This window comes from Mytilus trossulus, chromosome 11, assembly GCF_036588685.1.
Source record: "Mytilus trossulus isolate FHL-02 chromosome 11, PNRI_Mtr1.1.1.hap1, whole genome shotgun sequence".
Lineage (NCBI taxonomy): Eukaryota > Metazoa > Mollusca > Bivalvia > Mytilida > Mytilidae > Mytilus > Mytilus trossulus.
In genome coordinates, this window is record NC_086383.1 from 59,961,779 (window position 1) to 59,976,175 (window position 14,397).

Consider the following 14,397-nt stretch of genomic DNA (forward strand, 5'->3'; position numbering starts at 1 on the left):
AGTCATTTGCATGCATTTTCCATAGGTTCCAATGTTAAACTAAGTCCCCCGTTGGCGGCCATCTTGGACGATGGATCGGCTACAAAGTAACAAGACTTGGTAAGCACATCATAAGGAACATGCATTAAGTGGTTCTCTAGAAGAAGTTCAAAATGTAAAATGTTAACGACGACGACAACGGACCACGACAGACGACAACGGACCACGACAGACGACAACGGACCACGACGGACGACGACGGACGAAGTACGCCAAGTGATGAACAAAGCTCACTTGGCACTTCGAGCCAGATGAGCTAACAATATGTAAAAAAGAATAAAAAGGAACAACACAATTGATAATCTCATATGTCCAAATTGTATGTCTGTATCCACCAGCATATGGAAAGACAATAGCCTATCACCTAAAGTCTGATACACAGTATATAAACACACGTGTTAAGATAAACAGTAAATTAAAAGTAATTGCTACATCGAGTAATCGCATAGAACCTGTAACTCTCGTCCATCATTGATGTTTTAAGGAATATTCATATCAGAAGTATGTCTATATAATTTTTAATGAACCTTTAGGAAATGAGCAGGAATATCTTGCACCAAACTGGCGTTATTGTATTTTGTTGACACTGACACGGATTACGTTTTACAAACTCTGATTAACTGCTACAAGAATTATAAAATTGCTTATTTAGTTGAGAAATTTTGTTTATTTCATACAAGGATTTAGTTGGTAAAATTACTGCGAGGCGAATTCACAAATTCACAGTCAAATCATCTCATTTGTCATATATCCTGATAGTCGAATTCGGGGTATTTTTTAAATAAGTCTGAAAATGATACTAAGGAAGCTGTATATGTGTAACGTCTGTCATGTCTGTAATCTCTATTTCAGCGCTTTTAATTAGACTAAATCAGAATAGTTTGTATTAAAAAAAAAACATCTCTCAAACACCTGTATGAAGAAGAAAAAATTGACAAAGCTTCTTTGGTCTACCACTTACGAAAACTAAAACGTTAACATTAAGATATTTCCAATGGAACAAAGCCAGAGCCCTCTCGATTCACTCGTTCATGTATGCATTTATTATCATATATATAAACATTTTTACTTTTCAACAATTTACGCCACTGGAGTTCTTATTATCTTGGATGTGTAGAGCTATTTAAACCGTGAAGTCATTATTAGGAAAGGTATACTACCCTCCTTTCGAAGTAGTCTAGTCCCAGGGAGTTTTCTGATCTAATAATGATATCCTGGTTCAACAAGCCAGCAAGCTAGCCTAAGATATTATCTTTCCCCACACACTTAATGCAATTGCATGTACAGTAAAGTTAAACTAAATTGCATTCATAATAAAATTAACGGTACCAATTGTCCTGCACCAGATGCACATTTCGACAATACATGTCTATTCAGTGATGCCCGAAGCGGAAAAAATTTGAAATCCAAAGCTTATATAAAAGATAAAGGACCCGATCTCAATATACTTGATATAAATCCGGAACTGTTAATTAAGGTGAGAGTTCAGCTAGCTATAAACCCATATTTAATCTTCCATTTTCTACATAACAAAATGCCTGCTGCAAGTCAGGCATATGAAAGTTGTTATCTTTTCGGTTGATGTGTTTGAGCTTTTGATTTTGTCGTTTTCATAGGAACTGTCCGTTTGGATTTTTTTTTTGTATTTTTATTTTTAGTTATTTTTTCAAAATCAATGTCCTCGATAATCCGAATGTCAAGTATGTAATATATAAAGTGGTCAGTACACTAACACCAATTAATTGTGGTGTTTTGTTGGTTTTTTTAATTTTTTTATTGTAATTGTTTTTTCAAGATCAATGTCCTCGAATACGATTATCCGAATGTCAAGTATGTAATAAAGTTAAGTTAAAGTGGTCAGTACGTTACCCTTACACCAATGAATGGTTAAATTGTATTGTGGTTTTTTTTGGTATTTTTATGGTAATTGCTTACGAATGTATCTGTACCGATCTGTATGCAATGGTGGTTTTTTTTAAGGATACAGAGGTATAAGGGCTCGCTTGTTCCTTCAAGTTTAGTTGAACTAACTATAAATTTACATCTAATCAGTAATCGAGTTGATGGTAAAATGTCATCTGCTTTATCTGTTTATATTCTTTTGAAATCAAAGTTACAATAATAACATGATAGAAAAATTGTCCAATGGTTCCCATATTTTTTAATAACAATAACAATTTAGTAAGCAACACATAACATTCAAATACAATTTAGTAATATACAAACATGATACGCAAGATAATAAAACAAATAATATCAGGCTTGTAAAGAATTCGAGAAATGTTGGTTTTTTCCCAAATTTTGACCTAAAATTAAAGTAGTAATATATTAATGCATATATTAATTTCAAAAAGCAAATAAAGAAGTTAAGGAAATTATGAAAACCCGATAAAGCCGTCAATTGACCATAAGTACATATATGTAGTATTAATTGCAAGCTGACTAAATACGTTATGCACCTCGTTTAAACAGAACAGTTCAAGTTACAAGCCCACTGACTGTTTGATTTATCTTTCTGAACAGGAAAGTATCTTCAAATGGTTTTATTAGAACATTTTTGATTATATTTTACATTAAAAAATTATAACGAGGCTCTCTTGCTTCGCTGCCAAACTAAAAACGAATCCGTTTCTGAATTGGTATCTTCCTTGGCAAAAGAACTGTTAGGAACAAAAGAAGAAACATGATTAGAGTTCACTGTCGAATTGTATATTTTGTCACGTGGTGACCGCCATTTGTAACAGGAACATGAACACACTGAAACAACTTCCTGAAATTCTGGCTGCTCTTGTGCATTACCAACGACGGTAGAATTACCAGTAATGACGTCACCCTCTAAATGAACAGCGTTTTGTGCAGCGGCAGCGGCTTGAAGTTCGTCTCTTCGTTCATCTTCTGCATTTAATGTTAAAAATCGCAACACCAAAAGGTTCATTGAGGCTGAAATGACAGCTAAGCCAAACAAAATGAATATAACACTAAGTGCGACGTAATGCGGTTTTTCTTGTAACATATTATTCTTTTGAAGTGCCACATAATCACCAAACCCTATTGTAGTCAATGTTATAAAACAGTAATATAATGAATTAATGTATCGCCATCCTTCAAAATGCGAAAACATAAGGGCACCTGCAGTTATAATGACAGTTGATAAATTCGTAGTAATAAATATCAAGTCTGTTTGTGACACTTCGGTGTTTTTCATTCGGAAGCATTTCTTAATTTGTTTTAGTAAGTATGTTACGAATGTATTTAACCGTTCGCCAACGTTCTGAAACATTATCATACATAATGGAATACCAACCAACGCATACGTCATACAAAATAACTTTCCCCATACTGTTTTGGGTGTGCTGTGACCGTAACCTACAATATAAAATAAGGAAAATATCAAATATGAAGGAATATTTCAAAAGTTTAAAATCAATTATAATCTACTAAGGATTGTTGCAATAGAACAGACAAACATATTTTTTTATTAAATATAAACGAAACACGAATAAAATAGTGACAAAAAAGCAATTGTTAATATTAGTAACAAATAGAATTTAATAGAATATCATAATTTATCTAAAACAGAGATAAAGAGAGAACACAGATGTCACTTGTATACTTTTTTCATATGCTTACACCTGATAATATACATGTAGTTGTAGTATTCATGATATATAAATCAAAACATTATACAGTGTTTGCACAAATATTATCAGTCATGGGTTCATAGAAATTATTGGATTATCTCCCGTTGTACGTTTTGCTATCAGAGCTAGAAGTGTAGTTTATATGATGTTTTTATTGTGTCGATAGTGCGGGATATGCTTATCCTTCCTGTTGCAACCTCTTTTTTATTGCTTTGAAGCCGGTATTAATAATCATTTTTTTAAGTTTTAATTACAGTTTTGAGAAAAATGCGACGGTTTTTTTTTATTCTTGCGCGAGACATTAATGCTTTTTTTTTTACTGTAAATTGGTTTCTCATAATTATATACATACCTATTAAAGCAACTACAACTAGAGAAAAATAAAGTGCACCCGGAAATTTCCACTGTGTACCTGCCTGGTACGGTCTGGATTTTATAACATTATATCTTATTTTCTCAAAGTGTTCAGGTGTAATGTTGAATTTATCGATGATCGCTTGGGTTTCGTTTTTTAATTTTCGTCTGTTCTCAACTTCGTATTCTGATTCTAATGCATCGAAAACCGCAGCACCAATTAAGAGGTATGTGAATGTACATACGACTAAAGAAAGAGTCCGGACATTCTGTCTTTTCATCTCCATCTTTTGATTTCTTTAAAAATCACTACAAAAAATAAACATAGCAGTTAATTCGAAATTCATACTGTAAAGTATTATAAATAACATGTAAATGTAACTTATTTGAACCGTTAAATCATATTGTAAAATGACAGATTTCAGTATAAATTGATTTCTTTAAAAATCACTACAAAAAATAAACATAGTAATTAATTCGAAATTCATATTTGTAAAGTATTATATATAACATGTAAATGTAACTTATTTGAACCGTTAAATCATATTGTAAATTCATTGATATGGTTATTTTCAATATAACATTCTGTTTTCGAACCCAGTCAAATATATTGAAAAACAACATTGCTTCTAAAATATCCCGAATTAAATATTTAATAGTTAAATGTTGAACATTTTTATTTTTTTTATAAAAAGCCACAAGTACAACTTGCAACAAAATCAAATAGTTTAAAAAGTGAAACAAATATAAGATAAGATTTTATTCAAATTAAAGGGCCCATGAATAGCAAAGTAATTTATTACAATGATTTTTGTAATTGTTACAATTATGTTGATAATGTTCATAAATATGAATTTAACTATTTCAATTATGCATGATATACATGATTATTAAAGGGACATCCTCCACGTGTCATGACGTGTAATGCATTCGAATAAGCCACTTGTATTCTCCATCTCCAGATTTTAACTGTTGTGCACATAAAATAACACATTCTAAATCAATTACAACAATAATGCACGTAATTGATCACTAGAGCATGTTTAAATTGTTACATTTGCATCAGACATGTTAGATTATGAATCATTTCACATACATATTACTAACAAAATATATGTTAACAGTTTGTATATTTTTCTTTTTTTTTTTTTACTATTATCATGATTATTAAAATGAATAAAATATGTACATCATTTGCAACGGAAATTTTACCGAAATATTATGTAGAAGCTGAGACTACTATAACTGTTATAGTAATCTCAGGTAGAAGCAACAACGATAATAATGTACTTTCTTAGTGCATGCACATGATGCATGTCTAACAGTTTAGTTATTGACTTTTCGAATCACAGAGAACACCGAGAGTAAAGTCAAACCAACTTTCTTGAACATGTTATTAATCTATTTTTACTATAATATCATACACACATGTTTTAACTATATACACACATTTAATAGTAACTTGTTTAGTTTTATTCCAAGTCGTTGATTCTAATTTGCATTCTTGCTAAAAAAAAATATCTACACTACAGCATAATAAAAATATGATTGTTTTTCTTTTAACATATCAAAATATAAACAATGTCGTAAAACTAAAATAAAAATAGAAACTCACCCAACGTGACAAATGAAAGTCACCATTGTTTTCTCATCGTATTGACATCTGTTCTAACTCCATTCAACATCCGGGCAATCGATAATTTGTTGTTATTTACTCTGCTTGAAGCTTAAAAACTTGAATTTAACAATAGCTAACTCATCCGTCAATTGCATTTTAGCTGCTGATGAAAATGGCTGCTACTGTTCTATGGTGTTTAGTTATAAAGGTTGCCGCAAGGAAATCCGATAAGGTTTATTCAACAACTAATAAACTGTAATAAAATCGATGTAAAGATGTTAAGATCGATCAGCCATTTTGTGAATATTAATTGGCTTGTCAGATAAAGGTAAACAATGGCGCCAAAAGGCAAACGACCTTGGGGATAATTGGTTTGTTTTCAATATCATGTACATTAATCCTTAGACAACAAACTACTTTGCATATTTTGAAAGGAAAAAAGAGGTTGCTTTTCTTGGCACGTGGCATAAATTGTTTTGGGTTTTTTTTCTTTTTTGATTTCAGATTGATACCTTTTTGACACTTTTATGCACTTTTTTTCATCATCTTCAATTATTTCTTAATTGACATCGTTAACATTTTCTTCGTTCAAAAATACGGAAGCGTATTAGGGACATAGAAAAAATAAAATTGGCAGTGAACTTTTTTTTCAAAGTCGATATTTTGACATTTCAAATCTCAAAATTTCGACTTTAACTCGAAATTTTAACTTTTCTTATCTTGAAATTTTGACTTTCTAAAATCTTGAAATTTCGACCTTTTTTAAAACTTGAAATTTCGACTTTTTCTAAACTCGAAATTTTGACTTCTTTTCAACTCAAAATTTCGACTTCTTTAAAACTTGAAATTTCGACTTTTTCTAAACTCGAAATTTTGACTTCTTTTAAACTCAAAATTTCGACTTCTTTTAAACTCAAAATTTCGATTTTTTTTTAAACTCGAAATTTCGACTTTTTCTAAACTCGAAATTTCGACCTTTTCTAAACTCGAAATTTCGACTTCTTTTAAACTCAAAATTTCGACTTCTTTTAAACTCAAAATTTCGACTTGTTTTAAACTCAAAATTTCGACTTTTTTAAAACTTAAAATTTCGACTTTTCCTCAGTATTTATACGTTTGCGATTACCACATTCACAGTCATTTATATCAACGAGGCGGAGAGTCATTTACATCATAAACTTCATAATATAAAAAAGAAGATGTGGTATGATTGCCAATGAGACAACTATCTACAAAAGATTCATAAGCATATTTTAATAAACTAAAACATTTTAAAGAGGTTATTTTAGATAGAAAATATTGTTCTTGCCAACGAATAAATAAAATATGTTTCACGTTCAAATACATATTTCAAGTCTGGACTTCAGATATGTGTATCAAGTAACCCCGCTATTCCGACACACCTATATTACGACATACTTTTATTCAACAGTCTAATATATGAAGACAAGGGTTAATAGTTGTGTTATAAGAATGCAAACTTCCAAAACAGGAAAACTGGGGCAGCTCATTGGTCGTTCTAAATATGCATGGCATTTTGGGCTACTTGATTTACCATTGTTTAAACAAGGCAAAGTCAGTGACTTGCTTTTGGTATACCAAACAGGCCTTTGCAACTGTGATGCTAAATGTCCTCAGGTCTGACGATCCTATGACACTGTCGTGGAAACTAAAACATGGAATATGCGGGGGGGGGGGGGGGGGAATTTTGTCAACATGCATGTTCTTTACGAATGGTTTCTTTAATATTAAATGCTAATCCATATCTTAAGAACAAAACCAGTTTCTGAATATAAATTGCCAAAATAAGTAAATGACACTTTAATAATTTGCGTCCATGTCTACTCCTTCTAAAATTGTAATAACTGTTTGAATACTAACATCAAAGTTTTAAGAGTACTTAGAAAAAGTAAAAAATTTCGAGATTTCAACAGTCGAAATTTTGAGATCAAAGTCGAAATTTCGATTTAAAAAAAAAAGTCGAAATTTTGTGTTTATTAAAATAAGTTGAAATTTCGAGTTTAAGATAAGTCGAAATTTCGAGTTTAAAAAAAAGTCGAAATTTTGTGTTTAAAATAAGTTGAAATTTCGAGTTTTAGATAAGTCGAAATTTCGAGTTTAAAGATAGGTCGACATTTCGAGTTTTAAAAAAGTCAAAATTTCGAGTTTAAAGTGGAAATTTTGACTTTTTATAAGTTGAAATTTCGAGTTTGAAAAAAGGCAAAATTTCGACTTTTTTAAAAGTCGAAATTTCAAGATTTTAGAAAGTCAAAATTTCAAGTTTAAGTCAAAATTTCGGGATTTGAAAAGTCAAAATTTCAAGTTTAAGTCAAAATTTCGAGATTTGAAAAGTCAAAATTTCGACTTTGAAAAAAAAGTTCACTGCCAATTTGATTTTTTCTATGTCCCTTATACGCTTCCGTACAAAAACATATGCATCGTTACTTAACTCAAATGTTAAGATTGTTCTATTGGGGAAAAACTGTAGGATGCGGAACATTTGAAGAATCTTGGGACATATATAATTCTGTAAAACAAGACATGACTTAATATGCAACATTTATATAATAACTATCAACTTCCTAACGAATACTAGACATTGGTTTCAAAACTTCTCCATCATCATAGTTGATTAAATAATTTTTAATTTTATAGCAAAAATAAAAATTAATAAATTTCGAACGATCAAATGTTAAATTCAGAAATGTGGTGTAATAGTCATTGATACAACACCCTACGAAAGGCAAATAGTTGAAAATTAACAACTTTAGGTCACCGTCAGTCATTCGACCACAAGCAAAAACCCATACCGCATAACAAGATAAAAAGCTCCGAAATGACAAATGTAAAACTATGCAAAGAAAAAAATAAACGGTACTATAAAAAAACAAAAAACCTGCATGGATATACGTTCATCATGAACGGTGAGTGAAAGATAAACAAATATCGATCCGTTGGGGTTTGGGTTTTTTTTTCTCGTTTGAGTAGTTTCGGAAACTGATCTTTTCTATGCAGTAATGATGGATTTTGCTTACGGCTAAAGGCCTTTCGGTTTGGATGTACAATGTATAAATTGGGAGAAACATTAAAAGTTAAATGACCCACAGACAACTTGAAAGAATTAACAATTTCATCAAAGATCAACTTCTCATGAAGAATTTATCCTCACCTTTTGTCCGGGATCATTTCTTGTGAAAATATTTATAAAAAGAAAATAAAACTGTTAGTTTTCTCGATTGAATTGTTCAACATTGTCTTATCGGGGCCTTTTATAGCTGACTATACGTATGGGCTTTGCTCATTGTTGAAGGCCGTACGGTGACCTATAATTGTTAATGTTTGTGTCATTTTGGTCTTTTGTGGATAGTTGTCTCATTGGCAATCATACCACATTTTCTTTTCTATATATTGCCTACAATACTCCAATTTTTAACTGATGAGCTGTGCCTTATTTCAAGCAAAACTAGTGTTATTTATTAATAAGTCAGACATGTTGTGTACCTCCAAAAATAACTGAATGTATCTGTCCAATCAACATAAATAACAATGCTATTAGTAACAGTTATTACTTTCTTGCTCTGTATACATGCATACTTGTAATGTATATTAATTAGGGAACAACCATTGAACTACCAAAGGGGAGAGGAGGAGGATATGGTTTGTTTTTTTCAAAAAAGTATTCTGGTCAAGCAGAAGACAAAAATAAAATATTCTTAGTGTAGATGTCCTCCATACATTATAGTGTAAAATTTTGGAAGACAATAAAAATAGCATTGATCGCGTCAAAAAAACTAAATAAATGTGTTTTCGCGAAAAAAAATCTGACTAAGAAAAAAAATACCCCCCTTTTTTAAAGTTAAATGGTTGCTTCCTTAGTCATCAAAACAGGTAGAAACAAATAACTACACTGTTTGTACTAACATAGAATTTGGTTCTTTTTTGATCTGCTATTACGTAAGGCTTGATGAACTTAAATTCGTTTGCAAAATTAGCACACACTACTGTTTTTATTACTTCTTGATCTCCGTACGTAATTACCGTTGGGATTTGGGGTTAGATTTAGTGTTAGGATTAGGGTTAATATATTAAAAAAAAAGAAGATGTGGTAAGATTGTCAATGAGACAACTGTCTGCAAGAGACCATCGTAGATGGGGCATAAAAATAACGAAAACAAATATGTAATACATAAACAAACGACAACCACTGAATTACAGGCTCCTGACTTGGGACAGGCACATACATAAATAATGTGGCGGAGTTAAACATGTAAGCGGGATCCCAACCCGCCCCTAACCTGGGACAGTAATATAACAGCACAACATAAAAACGAACTATAAAAATCAGTTGAAAAAGGCTTAACTCATCATCAGATGGACTAAAATACAAGTGGACGTGGCCGGATACTTGTACATCCTGACAACACAAAGACAATAGGAACAGATCTGAGAGTACTCGTAGTTATCTGAAAGCTAGTTCAAAGCCACTAACAACTAATAAAAAAATCATGCATCTAAGACTAATTGGCTAGGGTTAGGGTAATGGTTTGATAAAGAGTTGGAATTTGGTGTAAAATTAAGTGTTAGTATTCAGATTAAAGTGAGGATTATAATAATGATTAAAGTGAGGGTGAGGGTGGGGGTATGATTTAGGGTTAGGGTTAAGGTCAGGTCAGGGTTAGGGTTAGTTTATGGTTAGGGTTAGTGATAGGGTTAGGGTTAGTGTTAGGACTAGGATTAGGGTTCGAGTTCTTCTGGGATAAATAATATATTTATAGTTAGAATTCAGATTAAGATTAGGATAAAAGTAAATCTTAAAGTTAGGGTGAGGGTTATGATTAGGATTAGGATTAGGGTTAGCGTTAGGATCAATATTATATTTTATACACTTCAGATAACCATCGGTAAAATCATCATCGATGTATTTGCTATAGCTGTTTCATATTTTTATCTAATCTTCCAATCATGACGTTTTAATTTCCCTGAAAAAGATTTTTATGAAAGTAAAATAACTGATATTCAAATTAGACATGAACAGTTAGTACAAATGAACTCATCGAAATTCCAAAAAGTTCTCTAAATAAATTATGAAATTTGAATATTTCATCACATTTAAACATGTAGTGTAAAAAAAACAAGCATTTCGTGGATCATTCAAGTGAAATCAAATGTTGAAATAAAAAAAAAAAATTCTATAAAATTGTTTCCATATTTTAGCACCGCCTATGGGTGTCCACTAGATGCAAACAAAATGACTAATACGATGTTACAATTTCAAATAGTCGGGTTTATGCAAATGTAGTTTACTCAATGGATATATGTCTACACCCACATTTTTTTTAAATTTAGAATTATGAAAATTATGTGCTAATTAAATATATTATATATTTATCACCCATTTACATTTACGCGCCAGTAAAAACAATAACCATCGTGAAGCTTCTTCAAAGCTGTCAGTCTGAAGAACCATATCAAAGAGGTTAAAAGGTCATGGACAATTACGTGCGTTCTATAGATATTAAAACGGACATCAAGACATATGTTTATTATTAAATAGATGTTATTTTTACAGAAAACACAATTGAATGGACGAAAATGGCCTCTACGATAGAGTAGATAATATCAATTTATGAAGTTTTGATGAGTTTCTGATGATATTCGCGTGTTTCATTAAACGGTAATTGGATAGACTCTGAATACCATTGCGCCGCCATCTTCTGTCATATCCACGTACAGAATGAACTTGGCTGGAGTAAGATATGAAGATAGATGTTTACTATTATATTGATGTCCAGTCTGATGTGATAATTTGTCTCGACAAACATAATTTGGCCGGAAAATTGTCAGTTTCAATTTTCCACGTGGAGTGTGATCGGTGTGCTATAATAGATTATTTATTTTCATTTCAGTGAACCATGGTATATAAAGCATGTTTTTATAGCATATTACTACTATGACCAGAAAGATTAATGCAATAAACTTGTTATAGACCCATTTCAAATACGACCGAGATAAATAATTTGTGTCGCCTCTTTTGATATACATGTACATGTACGGTAGATTTTATTACATATTTATATAGACATAAGAACATGTGATATGAGCATGTTGAGTGTCAATGAGTTAACTCTCCATATAAATCATGTCTTCTTTTCTTTTAAGTATTTCAAATGTAATAAAAAAAAAAATTAAAAAAAATTATCAAAGAAGTATTCATAACTTATAACTTTTTATCTATTTTTATTTTTAAATTACTTTTGGAGGAGAAATCTTGCAATACAAAAATGAAAAATAGCAAAATACGGATCTAATAAGAAAATCTGAAAATTCAAACGAAATGTCATTTTTAAAAATGGCAAAATCAAAAGCGCAAACACATCAACGAATGGAAATCAAATGTCCTCATATTTAAATGAGCATTGTGTTTTTCCTCTCTTATCTAATTAATTGAAAAGCAGAATACAACATTAAAAATCCTTTATCTTGAAAAAAATCTCTTTTACAAAACTACAATCAGTCTTTATCACAAATGTCTGGCTTTACAAAGAAAGGAATAATCAGTTGAAGAACGACATACAACCCTTCCGGAGCGCATGAGACCATTCCCAAGTTTTCGGTGCAACTTGGTTTATGTTTTTGTAATTTGCTTTGTTTTGTGTCTTTTTGTAGTTTTTTTGTCATGGCATTGTCAGTTCGTTTTTCGATTCATGGGTTTGAACGTTTCCTTGATATCATTCACCTCATTTCTTCATATTTCAATTTATTTATAGAATCAAACAATTATTTGGACTCGAATTATACTAAATAAATCATACGTATTGTTTTAAAATGTTTTCTCTGGATATCAGAAACACCATGAATGAATGTTTTGCAACAACAACATCTGCCGAGCAGGCAATTATGGATTTTTCAGTAATTGTTAAGATTTACACAATGAACACTGAATCATATTTTCATGTTTAATTTTCAAAAGCTTTATTCCTGTTCCAGAATTCTATTCAGATATGTATACTATAATAGTCCTTGTGGATGTTAATCGGTTGTTGCCGCTGTTGGGCTGTCATGATGTCAGTAGGATATTTTGAAATATTAATGTTAGTTTTTTTGTTTCTGTTTTATTTTTTTTAGTTCGTTATCAAGATCTTTATGTGATTGTTTAAATGTATACAATGAACATTGGATCCCTGTGACAATTATTTGCATGTTTAATTAAAAAAAAAATTATTCATGTCCTAAAATTCTATTCAAATATGTATACTTCAAAAGTCCTTGTGGTTGTTAATCGGTCGTTGCCGCTTTTGGGCTGTCGCAATGTCAGCTTGTGGAATATTTTAAAATATTGATGTTAGTTTTTTGTTTCTGTTTTATTTTTTTAGTTCGTTATCAAGATCTTTATGTGATTGTTTAGATTTATACAATGAACACTGAATCATATTTGCATGTTTAATTTTCTTTCTAAAGATTTATTCAAGCTCAAAATTCTATTCAAATATGTATACTATAATAGTCCTGGTTGTTAATCGGTTGTTGCCGCTATTTGGCTGTCACGATGTCAATGGGATATTTTGAAATATTGATGTTACTTTTTCGTTCCTGTTTTTTTTTTAATTCGTTATCAAGATCTTTATGTAATTGTTTAGATTTATACAATGGACATTGAATAATATGTGCATGTTTAATTTTTCAAAAAATTGTATTCCATGTTCTAAAATTCTATTCAAATATGTATACTATAATAGTCCTTGTGGTTGTTAATCGGTCGTTGCCTGCTTTTGGGCTGTCGCGATGTCAGTGGGATATTTTGAAATATTGATATGAGCTTTTTGTTACAGTACTGTTTGTTTTTTTAGTCTTTGTGGTACGTTGAAAACATTAAGCTAATTGTCACGATCTTGACGGGGAATTTAAAAGAATTTTTGAAATATTGATTTTAACTTTGTGTTGCTGTTTTAAATCGCACATGATAAAAACTAATTTAGTCTATTATAACAGAACATGTAATTCTACAAGACAATGCAGTTACTATTCAATGATATACATGTAGTCCATCAAACAAACATGCACGACAATTAAATGTATGCAACGATGCTCTGGATGAGGTTTATTATAATAGAGAAGATTGGACAAAAATGACAGAAACTAATAAATTATAGAGAAAGATATAAAAGGGACGATTTTTCGTTCCCTATTGTTAATTTTCCCTCTTTGGATTGTGAGGTTCCTTTGGCACCATCTTAGTGTCGTTTTGTTGTTGGGATGTACAAGTACCCGGTCATGTCCATTTGTATTTGTAGTATTTGTATTTTTTTTCATCTGATGAGTTAAGCCTATTTTAAATGAATTTTATAGTTCGTTTTTATGTTGTACTGGTACACCACTGTCACAGGTTAGGAGAGGGTTGGGATCCCGCTAACATGTTTAACCCCGCCACATGCTCTATGTATATGCCTGTTCCGAGTCAGGAGCCTGTAACTCAGTGGTTGTCGTTTGTTTATGTGTTATATATTTGTTTTTTGTTCATTTTTTTATAGAAAAAATAGGCCTTTGGATTTCTGGTTTGAATGGTTTGACATAGTCATTTCGGGGCCTTTTATAGCTGACTAAGCGGTATTGGTTTCGCTCATCGTAGAAGGCCGTACGGTGACCTATACATTTGTAGTTGTAATTTTTTTGGTCATTTTGGTCTCTTGTGGAGAGTTGTCTCGTTGGCAATCATATGCATACCACATCTTATGTTTTATATATATA

General features: G+C 31.1%; 1 protein-coding gene across 1 annotated transcript; it reads right to left on the reverse strand.

Annotated features, from left to right (window-relative positions):
• Positions 1–2,222: 2,222 nt before the first annotated feature.
• LOC134691366 (two pore potassium channel protein sup-9-like) lies at positions 2,223–6,015 on the reverse strand. The gene is made up of 3 exons (XM_063551872.1): positions 5,650–6,015; positions 4,033–4,343; positions 2,223–3,405 (listed from the first exon to the last, which is right to left on the reverse strand). Exons 2-3 carry the CDS (start codon positions 4,319–4,321, stop codon positions 2,621–2,623), a joined length of 1,074 nt encoding a protein of 357 aa, XP_063407942.1. The 5' UTR covers positions 4,322–4,343; positions 5,650–6,015; the 3' UTR covers positions 2,223–2,620.
• Positions 6,016–14,397: the final 8,382 nt, after the last annotated feature.

Bases quoted from the DNA above. Each gene is read 5' to 3' on its own strand.
- LOC134691366 (XM_063551872.1), bottom strand. From the start codon at position 4,321: ATGGAGATGAAAAGACAGAATGTCCGGACTCTTTCTTTAGTCGTATGT. The intron at 3,406-4,032 runs GTATGTATATAA...TTTATATTGTAG, and splicing joins AGTTGTAGTTGCTTTAATAG to GTTACGGTCACAGCACACCC.